The sequence below is a fragment of the Oenanthe melanoleuca genome, chromosome 14 (assembly GCF_029582105.1).
Source record: "Oenanthe melanoleuca isolate GR-GAL-2019-014 chromosome 14, OMel1.0, whole genome shotgun sequence".
Classification (NCBI taxonomy): Eukaryota; Metazoa; Chordata; class Aves; order Passeriformes; family Muscicapidae; genus Oenanthe; species Oenanthe melanoleuca.
In genome coordinates, this window is record NC_079348.1 from 16,056,051 (window position 1) to 16,068,362 (window position 12,312).

Below are 12,312 nucleotides of genomic sequence, written 5' to 3' on the forward strand. Positions count from 1 at the left end.
AGAATTTACCCAAAGGACACCTTGCCCAAAGTCATCACTGACTCCCCAACTCTCATTCCTGCTTCCTAGGCACTGGAAAGTTGGGCTTCTCCTTCGTGCGGATCACAGCCCTGCTCATCGCTGGCAACCGCCTTTGGGTGGGCACTGGGAATGGTGTTGTCATCTCCATTCCCCTAACTGAGAGTAAGTGACATTTATTGAAAGTATTCTTGCATCCACCCTAAAAAAAAGAAGCTTTTAGGTGTTATTTGTACAGCATGGCAGGTGATGCTTTCTGGATATTTGACACCCTTTAATCATAGCCGTGTTCAGGGAGAAAAGCCCAGAGTATGAGCAGCCCTGGACCTTGACAGAGCAGAGTGATGTGAACTGATTCTGTAGCTACTGTGAAACAGGAGAAACAAAGCTTTGGGAATTGTAGTAAGTTTCCAAAAGGAGGCCATGGGATGAGAACTCACCGGAAGATCTCCCTGGAAATTCCATTTTGGCCTAGTCATCTAAATGTCTCCATAGCAGTATTTTCCAGAAACTGAGCTTAGAAGAGCTCCATTTACTCAGATTAGGGCTCAGCTTTATCAGTCAAGTAGAAATAGGTGTATCCTACACCATATCCAGCCTGGTGAGGGGACCCAGAAGTAAGAGTCAATAGGTGAGTCTCTGGAGCTGGAAGTTTAGTTGAAGCTCTTACTAGTCCTGTTCTGTACCTGCCTGTCAGCATCTTATTTTGAAGATCTTACCCAGATCACCATGGGGAAGTAGGATTTGAGGCTGACTGCAATTGCTTTCAACAGAAAGCAGCCAAATGTATGTGTTCTCACCAATGCTCACATGAAAGCTGAGAAACAAATACCTCAAAAGAGCAAACCTCTTGTAATCCTCCTGAAAGTCAGGCTTGGGATGGTCTCCTTTGAGGGCATTGAAGCTGGATGTGCCTGGGGTTGACAGCAGGAGGGCAGTGACATAGTCCTGTTCATGCCTTGCAATTCTAGTCTTGGTTCTGAGTTCCTTTCTGAAGCCTATTCTGTCTTAAGGCTGCTGTCCTTGTTCTGAGTTAAACTTTTTCCCTGCTGTAAACCAGTTGCTTTATCTTTATGTGTTCCTGTAAAAAAAATGTGGTAAGCAAGAAAATCTCACTAAAAACGCAGTATTGGATCCTTGTGACACAGTCCCTCCCCCACCTCAGATACCATGTCTGTCCCTGTATGGTAAGAGCAAAGTGAGCAAGAAGAGAGTTAGTATGAACTCATGGGAGCTTCTGTGGTGGTTTCATAAAGTTTTATACTGTTTATACTATTTATACTATTGCCCCCAAATTATCTCCCAGTAATCAACTTTTTCTTCTCTCCCATCCTACCTGTCACTTCCCGTGCCCCTCTGTGTTCCCACTTCCTGCCTGTGCCTAGCTGTAGTCCTCCACCGTGGCCAACTCCTTGGGCTCCGGGGTAAGTCCATTGCCTCCCCTCCACAGCTGTCATTCCTTTTGTACCCATCTCCCTATGTAGTCATTCTCCCACCTTTCCATCTGCCATTCAACTTCTCTCCATGCATTTTTCCTCATCACTCTCTTAAGTTGAATTAGAGAAAAGCAACGAGAGACAGTCACGTAAATATACTCATATCCCATGGCTGTAAACAATTTTTTCCATCTCATGGTTGATCCTTCTGGTTTTTCATGTTAAGAATAATTATTCTTCAGCAGGGGTTCCTTTACTATGGTAGACCAGTTTGAGATTGGGACTGGAAAGATTCATTCAGTCAGAAGCAGGAGTAGAGTGCTCCCTTGGTCATCCTTTGTTCTCCAAGGATGCTTCTTTCATCAGTTTCAGGCCAATGGCAAGCGGTGCTATGGCATCTGCCAGCTGTAAGTCATCATACAAAATGTTGAACCCAAGGAGATTTGATAAGCATGAAGAATTGTTCAGGTTTGTGCCATTTAAGGCAGGATCTGAGTTCAAATTCATGCCATTTTAGAGTCAAAAATTTTTCTCAGAAACATTCATGTGGCTGTCCAGATGCATCATCAACATGTGTCTTCTTCTTTCAAAGCATCTGATATTAGTTGCAGTAAAACGCCAGATACTGCACACACACTGATTCATTCTTCCATCAGTTTGTACTTGTGCCACTGCCCTGGCTCGAGCCTGATAGGGAAAAGTCTCTTTTGCCCAAGTCATGTAACTGAAATTCACCCCAAGTTAAAACACAGATCTACAGATAATTAATGAAGCAATCAACCTCTCTCATAGAGAAGTGAAAGCTGCCTGATTTAATATTGTTCCTGTTGTACTGATGTGGGTGCATGCAGAAGGAAAGCCTCTCCCACCCTGAACTCAGAGCACTGGTATCTGTTGCTTGGTGAGTGGAAACTGTCACATTCTCATAGCCTGGTTGTGAAGGATGCAGGCCCCTGAGTCTTCCTTGGAAGCTGTGGATGGTGAGCATCTGAAAGATGCTCATTGCTGAAGTAGCTGGCAGTCTGGTGTCATGGTTAAATCCAGAAATGAGGAAGGATCTCACTCCATTTCTGTGATAGCTCTGAGTGAGCCAAGAGGCTTCACCAGACCCAGAGACTGCTTTCAGCATCATGTGTGCTCATGACTGGGCATGAGCAAAGGACTTGACTTGGAAGTTGAGCAGCGTCACTGATCCAGAGTAGTAATTCTCCTCCAGGTGCCTTCTGGGGACAGTGGACACTTTAGGTTCCCTGCCAGCTACCAAAGACCAAGGTCGATCCGAGGACAGTAGGTTATTTCTGGAGGCTGGACAGGATCACTGCTGGTGACACCAATTTAGCTTGCCTCAGTCTAAAAGAGAGGGACTGTGTAATCTTCTCCATCACATCATTCATAAAAGACCTTTAAAGAGACCTGCACCTTTAAAGGTTTTCCTTCACAGCTCATGAGTTTTCTCTTTGATTGAGTCCCTTCTTAAAGAGGACTCAAAGTTATCACTGATGGTGTTCCTGCTCTCTGTCCCCAGCAAACAAGACTTCACCAACCTCTGGAGAGGGGAATCGCTCCGGTGGGATCATCCACGTGTATGGTGACGACAACAGTGATAAATCTGCCAGCAGCTTCATTCCCTACTGCTCCATGGCTCAGGCGCAGCTCTGCTTCCATGGCCACCGTGATGCTGTCAAGTTCTTCGTCTCTGTGCCTGGTAAGGATGTGCCCAGCCCTCTGTCAGCAGGGGTTTGTTCCTCCATGCCTTTTGTCGCATGGGCTGGAGCTGGTCTGGAGCAGACTGGGGTCCAGGCTACTGATGGCATTTCCTATGGTTCACATATCTTGTTTAAATTGGAGTGACTGCCAGATTTGACTAGCAGAAAGAATTGGTCTGCGCAATGTATTTGTCTGCATGTAAACTGCAGAGGGGCTGAACAGAGGCACCGACAGTACCTCTGTCCTCTTGTAGGTAATGTTCTTGCGACCCTGAATGGGAGTGTGTTGGACAGCCCTTCGGAGAACCCCAGCACAGCAGCCACTGAGACGGAGGGTCAGAAGCTAAAGAACGTCCTGGTGCTGAGTGGAGGAGAAGGGTACATCGATTTCCGGATTGGTAAGTGGCCTTGGTGGGAGGCATTTTGAAAGGTAGTGGGTGCACAGCTGTGGTCATGAAGCATGGCATCACTGTTGTGGGTAGCCAGAGGAGAAAAGCCCCGCACTCCTGTTTCTCCTGGATCTGGCTGTGAGGACAAATAAGGACTTTCCTTGCACAGCACAAGGCTGTCAACATGTGCCCTGTGGCTGCAGTGCCACACGGTTGTAGTGATGCCTACAAAATCAAGAACAAAACGACACACTTTTGAGATTATATTAATACAGGAAGTAATATAAAAGCAGGTCTTTCACTGGAGGCCTCCAGGTGCAACATACAGACGCGCATACAGGACTTACACACTTTTGTAAGATAAACCAATTAGCATATTTAACAAATATTGTCCAATTAGAAGAGCAGTTGGTGAGGTAATTTTCCCCATGTTCTGCCCCACTGGAGTTGTTCCAAGAGCTTTGCCCCACATTTATTACGTCTATGATACACGTTAAAAAACAAGATCTCCTCAGTTAACTAAAGAGGCAAGATAGTATTTCAAGAATGTGTTAGAACGTTAGCTTACTGTTCTAAAATGTAGGTAAAAAGGGTAGGAAAAGTAGTGGGAGCTACAGCCATGCATTAGCAATCTACAAAGCTACAAATACATGAAAACTATTATAAAATAGCATCAGTATGAATGCGTTTGGAAAGAACAAATGGATCTGTGCCACTGACTCCAAACATTGCTGCCCCACAATGATCACCCATGCTGCTGAGGGTGCTGTGTGTGTAAAAATTTACTTCCCTGAAAGGAAGGGTGGTTTTTGCTGCTGCTGGAGCTAGTTTGTCCCATCCATGCAGCCCAGCTTCAGAAAAGAATGGGCACAAAGAAACATCTTAGCTCACAGTGTCTGTTATCAGACTGCTGGGACTCTAAAAGGGGTATTGGCCTCTATTGGGTATTCCAGAGCGATGCACCATGGCATTTTCTTTCCTGACATTTTGGCTCTCTTTGTTCTCTCTTCAGGGGATGGGGAAGATGATGAGACCGAAGAGAATGCAGGAGATGCCACCCAGGTGAAACCTGTACTTTCCAAGGCTGAAAGGAGCCACATTATTGTGTGGCAGGTATCATACATCCCTGAGTGAGAGTTCCTCTTTTCCCACAATGTAAGTGTTCCTCCTCCCGCCTGAATGCCATGATGTACATACAGAATGCCTGCGTTATAACTCCTGCTGGAAACTGACCCTGGACAACTGCAACGGTTCCTGCCTTGGACTATGACCCCCCCTTGAACCTCTGAACTCGCAGCTTTCTTCTCAGGCCCGTATGCTTTTGGCGTGGTTAGGTTCTTGTTCTGCTCTGGAGCTGGCATCTACAAGGAGAGAAATGGCAGTACACCATTAAGTGAACTTGGAACCAAGACTGTGGGAAACCTTTGCTCAATATGAGGAGGGGCAGCTGGAGGAGGGTGGCTCAAGTTCTTGGGCAGGTCGCCACACTCCCACCTGCATGAGAAAGAAGTGTGTCCTCAGGCATTCCCTGCCAAAGCAGTGATGGTGAATAATTTTTGCAGCACCCCAGCAGAAATGCTAGTTCACCAGTAGACTCTTCATCTTATCCTTATTCACCCTTAAGCACAGAATAACGTCCTCTGGACTTAGAGCAACTAAGGGTCCAAGGAACCCTCCAAAGAGCATTATGGTTTCAGCAGCACTTCGGCTGTGGGGCTGGAGAAGGCAGCAGCACCCTTACAGTGGGGATCACATCATCCATCTTTGCAGGGGGAAAGTTCTTCCTCTGCTGCTGCTGTTGCCTCAGCGTCACCATTGCCCACCAGTAGTGCTAGGTGCCTGCCTCTGAGTGACCCAAGAGGTTTGGTGGGCTCACCATGGGAGATGGGTGTTTGATTGTTAAGGCCAAACAGCCGTAGTGACAAAAGGGTACCAGAACATTGCTTTTTTTTTTTAAGACCAGAAAAGGCAACACTTTTAACTCTCCCTTCCAAAAATACCATACAGAAAAGAATTCCTGAGTTCATTCTGAAAGGTTCCTGTGGTGGTTATCTCTGCATTGCATTTGGTAGCTTTTAACAGACAGGTGAGGGCAGATGGTATTGATCTGCTGTGAGTTCTGCATTAACGCATTGAGATTGCCTCATCTTAAGGCTGTGTCTCCTTTTTAACACCTGCTGGAAGGAGATCTCTTTTCACAAAGACTTGGAAGTTGGTTAGGGAAGACTGGACAAGTGCAGTCAAGACTATGTCTCATCTGATATCACACAGAAAAAGGAATTGAGTCTAGATTCCTGACATCTTTTACCTCACATCACAAGCACTGACTATGCTAGTAAGTAGTTTGAAAACCTGGAAATTTTTGACTCCTGGGAAAAATTGACAGCCCCCAAGAAAAGTGGTGATAGCCCTTTCTGTCTAAGCAATGCTGAGTGATTGCAGATGTGCATTACAAAAGAAACAGCAAAAAATGGGGCCAGAGAGAGTGGTTTTGAGCTCAAGATGAAGAATATGGAAGTTCCAGGTGTAGAGGCAATGGTGTGTTCTCCCTGACACAAGGACAAATTCTGTGTTCCTTGAACATTATTTTCTGGGTGTGCAGGACTAAAGTTGCATTGGTTAGTGATGAATTTGGAATCTCCTGGTGGTCATCTTGTTTTTTCCCTGACCTGTATAACACTCCAGGGTTCACAGAGATATCCTTGTGACAGTATGGGGCCAGCTGGGCAAGCCTCCATCTCCTGGAAGGCTCCCTGCTGTGCCCTTTGCTTGCTGCTATGGACCTTGCAGGTCCTGGTGTGCTGCAGGGATGCCATATTTCCAGGGGATGCTCTAACATGTGGCATCTCTTCTGACACAGGAGCACTGAAACAATTTTTGTATCCAGAATAATTCAAGAAAGGTTTGAGGCATACATTTCCCCTGCAAGAAGGCAAGAGATGTATCTGGTGAACAGAGGCCTCAGCCAGCCACGGTGGTGCCCATGCTACATATGAGCAGTGCTGATGACATGCAGTCACCACACCACTCCTCCCCAAGGCAGAAGTCTAGACAGAGGGCATCTTCCAGGCATCTGAATACTGGGCTCTCTGACTGGCATGAGGTTAAGGGATACTTGGAGCCAACCTGCCAGGGACATTTTGCTGGGGCACTGCTGACGACGCCAGGCTTCTCATTCACTTTCACCATATACCTTCTGCTAGGAAGACTTCTTTGGATCCTAACACAGAGTGCATTGAAGTTAACAATATCACATTTACAGCACTGATTCCACTGTCATGTAATAGTTCATCAGTTAGGGCCAGGCAAATTTCAGAATTTGGGCTAGTTGAAGGAAAAAAACAAAAACGGGTAGAGTCCAGTTCCTTAGCTCTGTCAGCTCTTTCATAGCAAAGTCAGAATTGCACCATTTGTACTACTGACTCTTCTGTACCTGGTTTGAGAAGTTGAAGGGATAGCTTGGTCTCCTGTCACCCACTGGGCCGTAACAACATGAGGTCATCTTCCATCAGGTTACTTTCCAGCTCAACGCCATGTTTTCCTCCAAGAGAAGCACATGGTCCGGAGGGGCAGCTGCAGAGGGGAGACCCAGCCTCTGCTGAAAGCTCCTATGGCTTTGGGTGGCTGCTGGGCATTAAGGTGAGAACTGACTGGCTTCAGTATGCTTCTCTGTCATATCTCCACTGTGATGTATGTAAAGTATTACAAATGGATTTTTAAAAGTGTCTTTAAGGCCTGTAAACTCCGCTGTTTGGTCTGAAGGTGGCATTCTGTAAAGAGCCTGCTGTACGAATACGTTCCCGTGCTTTGTCCCCTATGCTATCAACAACAAACTATATCTGTTCTGTATGTAGTAAACATGTTAACATCAGCTTGGGCAGCGTGTTGTGTTCCTGTGAAGGCACTGGGATTGCTGCTCAGTTTTTAACAGGACACTTGCAAGGGTGGGAATGCAGCTCAAGTGTTCCCTGTTGAGCAGCTCAGTGGCAAGAAATGAAATGTGGATAGCTCACAAGGTTGGAGCAGAAGGGGCTGGTCCAGCAGCAGTGCAATCTGTAGCTTGTACCAGCAGCAGAAATAAAAGGTGGAAATATAAGGTGCCACAATTTCAGAAATAGAAGCTGGAGCAGAGAAGCATTCACCTGCTGGCTTGCTGCAACTTTAGTCAGGGTGGCCCTTTCAGGTGAACTGCTAGGGATAACACACCCGGTCAGTTTTCAGCACTACGGGTGGCACTTCACAGTCTCATAGGCATCGGTGATATCAGCATCATTCGACTGCAGGAGGTCTCTCAGTCCCAGAAGCATTTGGACACCTTCATAGTTATTTTGTGGAACTGCACTGATTCAAGGCTAAACATGGCTAGATCCTGCCTCACCCAAGCTGCTGGGTGAGTCTATGCCTTATCAGCTCCATCTGCTTTTGCTGCTGGCTTGGCTGCCTGCTATACTTTGGTCATGGGTCATTTTTTGCCTTTCTGGGGCTGCTGTGACCAGCACTTGGGTCTCCCCACTGTGGTCAGATTCTGTGTGCCCCCTCAGGGAGGTACTTCCTCTGCTGGTGCTACATTCAGATCCCAGCTGTGCAGGACAGAGGACTAGACTGTTCCACTCATCCCATCTGACTCACAACTACACCTCTTTCCCATCTATCTTGGTCTTGGTTTGTGTTCAGTAGTACCTCAGTCATGGCTGGGACAGGAAGACACCCATCTCAGCTCAGTGGGCAGCAGTGGAGTCTGTGGGAAACTACGTTCCAGCCACAGCAACTATGATGAGAAAGCTCACAGCCTCAAACTCTGCCTGTAACACTACTGATTCTTCCTCTCCTGGATTCTCCCATTCCTTCTAAAGCCAGAGAACTAGATCTGGCACATGCTCTGCAATGCTCCTGCCACAAGAAGGCAGGCTTAGGCTTCCCAGACTCTGCTCCTTGTCACAAGACCAGCTTCTGACTCGCAAGAAAAGCCATCCTTCATATCCCATAATCCTTCAAGAGCCTCTGGTGAGGAACCTGATGGAAATACAGGTAGCTGGTGTCAATCTGTGTGCTCCTGCCTGATGGACAACCATTTTCTGCTGCCTGCAGCCACGTTTCCAGCCTCATCCAGGCCGCACACACTGGATGGAGTAGAGTCCAGTTTGTATTCTCCCTCATTAAATCCCTTCAGGCTATTTGTGATTTCAGGATGCTGCGGTAAATGGAACACCACCTCCTGACTACCTGCAGACATAGGACCTAGCCAGTTACTTCTGCAGGGAAATGATCTATAGAGCTGAACAGCTCTTGTGCTGTCTTCACCCCCACCCAGACTGGACCCTCCAACAGCCTTTGACACAGCTGCAAGAGATGATGAAATACCAGGAACTGTGCTCAGGAGCTGCATGTTTTAACGTTCACAACATGCTACCCTGGAACAGGGGTAATTTACAACTGACTTCAAATGGTAAGAGTCAATTCCACCTCCTTTGCAACACCAGAACTAAAATAATTTCTCCTGTTTCTTGACAGACATCTTTGGGAGTAAGAGATGGATAACTTTGGTTTATCTTAGTATTGAAGGCATGTTCCTCTCTTCTTATTCACTACCTTCACGTGCCAGTAACCCACATCATTCTACAGTGTTCAGAGAACCAGATGCTGTGCCTGAGCTAATGGCTGTCAAGATGATGTCCAGGCATTGAAAAAAATTCATGAGTTTTTTCAGAACTGTGCTGCAGAATTAAGAAAATATTTATTTCCATTTGCAGATACATTTTTTCACAGCTCTATGAAATACTTTGATGTTTGCAGTCATTTTTCTGTGATTCATGCAGAACCTAAGTTGTGTAAAAAATGTTATGCTCCAAAGAACTGCAACTGGCTGACTGGAGCTGTGTATTTAGAGACTATCCAGGGAACCAAGAAGACTCCTCTGTGACTGAAACCAAAGTGATGGAAGAAGAGTCTGAATGTATGTGCATCTTCCCTTTCGGACTAGGTGACTTGCAGAGCTGAAGAGAAAGCTGGAAACATCCTACCACAATGGGCACAGAGGGACTCTGTAAGACCCCCTGTGCACTGAGCTTCTAACAGGCAGTGAGAGCATGTGGGATACTCGGATACTGAACAAGTCTTTATAGTGGTGTCCCTGTAGCTTTTTTCTTTGCCCGCTCTTGGGGAGAGGCCAAGACCTTCTCTAGATCAATTATTGGCTCTTCCATGATGGGTCTTCCCTCCTTCTGCCACTGTGCAAGGATCATGGCTCGGAGCAGTGGTGGGTATGGCAGGAAGTGAACGGACTCCTCAGGCACTGGGGTGAATGTCTTGAAGGCCTTCTCCTCGTGTTTGGGCACCATACGCCAGTCATGGTACATGGCTTTGTCAATCTCCCTCACTTTCTCTTCAGTTTTGCCTGGAAAAAGATGATGAACACCACTGGCTAACACCATCACAATAAACTGCCTCCAGTCACAGGAAGTGTTGATTCTTTGGCACCCAAAATGCTACAACAGGCAAGAGTAAACAGAGTTTTCAAATTATTCCGTGCTATACTACAGAATCTCACTTCTGTCCTTGAGAATCAAAATAGAAATAGGCTAGGAAGACTACAGACAAGATGTTCCAGCTGTGTGGGTGACTCCCTCTCTTATTTTAAAGTTTTTCTTTGTCTCTCTCAAGTTCCATTTCCATGGCTAAGGAACAAGAGTAATTTCTCCTTACACTGATGAAAGCTTCCTGGAAAACCAAGTGTTAAAAGTGCTCAACAACTTAGAAACCTTCGAATTACTACTATTTCAGTAATTTCAGTAAGGGAAAACTATATTTAATATAAAGCAGCTCTAAAAAGAAAAATTTGCTAATACAACTCCAATCACTAATTTAAAATTCCAGTAACACAACTTACTTGCCGTTGCACTTTTTCCTTTTCAGTGACAATTGTAATTGGAATACTCTCATGCTCATACCGTGTCTTGCTTTGAAAGTCTCAGAATAGTCTGTCTAAGTCACCTAATATGCTTTTAGTGCTGCTGTTCCCCAAGGTCATACTGCACTGGCTCTCCCATAGTATTCCTTGGGAAGACATTCTGAAGGGGCTAGATCCCAGCTTTTGAAACGCAAGGAACTTCTTTTCTCATTAGAAGATCTGAAAAAAACAAATTTCCCAGGCAGGGAGCCCGTGGTTTCCCTGCTACCCTCACGCACCCGGTGCTCTCTAGCCCTGCCCCCGCGTGTGGGAAAACGAGCCGGATTTACCTTTGAAGGTCAGGTAGCCCCAGGCTCTTCCATGGTCCATATTCTGCAAAGAAAAGAGGAATCTGTTGAGGGTGGGTCGTGGCTGGCGGGAGCTGCGCCGGGCGCAGCAGGGCGGCGGGCGGGACGGGACAGGTACCTCGGCCATGTAGTCCGCCTTCACCTTGGTGATGACCCAGTAACAGGGCTCGTCGTGCGCCCACAGCCAGGATTTGCGGGTGACGGTGCGGCCCACGCCGAACCGCGGCAAGCGGCAGAGCAGCGCAAACAGCCGGTTCTCGTTCCGCACGTCCTCCCAGGCCCGCACCGGCAGCCGTTTCTGCGTCAGCGGCCGCCGCATGGTCTCGTAGTCCACGGCGAAGCGCTGAGAGTCCCGCGGCCGATCCTTCAGCGCCCGGTACTCGCGGATCTTCTTGGCCATGGCGGCGATGGGCCGGTGCAGCTTGCGGGCCATGGCGGCAGCTGACCAGAACCGAGCGCCGCACCCGGAGTCGCCGCTCCTGCCTTTCCCGGAAGCCGCGCCGGGCCCCGCGGAAGTCGCCCCGCCCGTCGCCCGGGACAGCAGCCGCGTTCCGCGTTCCGCGTTTCGGCCGCCCGCGGTGCGTGGGTTCGGGCTGCTGCGGCCCTCGCCACGGGGCGGACCCGCCGGTGCCAGCAGGCCTGACGCGGCCTGACGGTCTTGTGTACTGGGCGGCTCTCGGGGGAGCGGGCTTGGTTGTTGAGATGCATCTGAACGGCCTCTGGTTTAGAAAAATCTGAGCAGATTCAGCTGTCAGGGAACGTTCAAAGCCTGAATAAACCAGGTTTTGGGAAGATTAAAGCAACAGGTCTGGCCCAGGTCTTCAGTCAGGGGAAGGGCCACGAGCAGCAGCCGGGTCGTGGAACTCCATAGCAGGATGAGACAAAATTCCTCTGAGCTGCTCCAGCCATGGAATGCTAGTTCCGTGAGGCTACACTTTCAATGAGTAAACTTGAAGTGAAACTGCATAGGTCAGCGCCTGGATTTTGGCTGTAGACTGGTAAATTAATTCTGACAGAAGACTTTTCTTTTAAATCCGATTCTTAAAGGAAGCACAGCAATTCCAGCATTGCTGGGAAGTCCTATATTGAAGGCATTCAGGATACTGACTGGGTTTTCCAGCAGCCAAGATCAGTGTGTGAGGAGGAAGGGTGTGTTCATGTGTGCTACACACAAGAAAAATAAACCACACATTAAAAAGGCTGACAACGCTCTTTAGACTAATATGGAAAAAAGACAGGGGCATAGGAGTAAGCAGGTGCTTTATTCTAAAGAAGGGTTTAGAATAAAATACTTGATATCAATCCACCCAAGTTTGGGGGAAATAGCAAAGCAGTTAAACCACTTATTACAGGGTACAGAGTTGGAAGCTTGTACCCAGAGGTTGTGCAGCACAAGGATTAAGCTCGTGCGCGTTTAAGGCACCTACACATCAGTTTCTGTGAGTCCACAGAGCGGAACAGGTGACAAGAAACATTTCGGACGATGCGCTCCACACCGAGCTCCTGCGC

General features: G+C 47.5%; 2 protein-coding genes across 22 annotated transcripts in view; one reads left to right on the top strand and one right to left on the bottom strand.

Moving 5' to 3' along the window:
- The window catches only part of MAPK8IP3 (mitogen-activated protein kinase 8 interacting protein 3), a 59,546-nt gene extending 52,126 nt beyond the window's left edge, over positions 1-7,420 (top strand). For all 21 annotated transcript variants that reach the window (XM_056503314.1, XM_056503304.1, XM_056503305.1 and 18 more), the window contains 5 exons: positions 70-183; positions 1,404-1,442; positions 2,980-3,159; positions 3,415-3,558; positions 4,562-7,420. In XM_056503314.1, coding sequence (XP_056359289.1) covers positions 70-183; positions 1,404-1,442; positions 2,980-3,159; positions 3,415-3,558; positions 4,562-4,683 — 599 coding nt within the window. In that variant the 3' untranslated portion in view covers positions 4,684-7,420. The remainder of the gene's footprint in view (positions 1-69; positions 184-1,403; positions 1,443-2,979; positions 3,160-3,414; positions 3,559-4,561) is intronic.
- Positions 7,421-9,264: 1,844 nt separating this feature from the next.
- On the bottom strand, positions 9,265-12,249 carry MRPS34 (mitochondrial ribosomal protein S34). The gene is made up of 3 exons (XM_056503333.1): positions 10,922-12,249; positions 10,786-10,828; positions 9,265-9,943 (listed from the first exon to the last, which is right to left on the bottom strand). The coding sequence occupies exons 1-3, from the start codon at positions 11,234-11,236 to the stop codon at positions 9,666-9,668; spliced, it is 636 nt and encodes a 211-aa protein (XP_056359308.1). The 5' UTR covers positions 11,237-12,249; the 3' UTR covers positions 9,265-9,665.
- Positions 12,250-12,312: the final 63 nt, after the last annotated feature.

Bases quoted from the DNA above. Each gene is read 5' to 3' on its own strand.
- MRPS34 (XM_056503333.1), bottom strand. From the start codon at position 11,236: ATGGCCCGCAAGCTGCACCGGCCCATCGCCGCCATGGCCAAGAAGATC. The intron at 10,829-10,921 runs GTACCTGTCCCG...TTTTCTTTGCAG, and splicing joins AGGCGGACTACATGGCCGAG to AATATGGACCATGGAAGAGC. The intron at 9,944-10,785 runs GTAAATCCGGCT...ATCTTTTTCCAG, and splicing joins GGGCTACCTGACCTTCAAAG to GCAAAACTGAAGAGAAAGTG.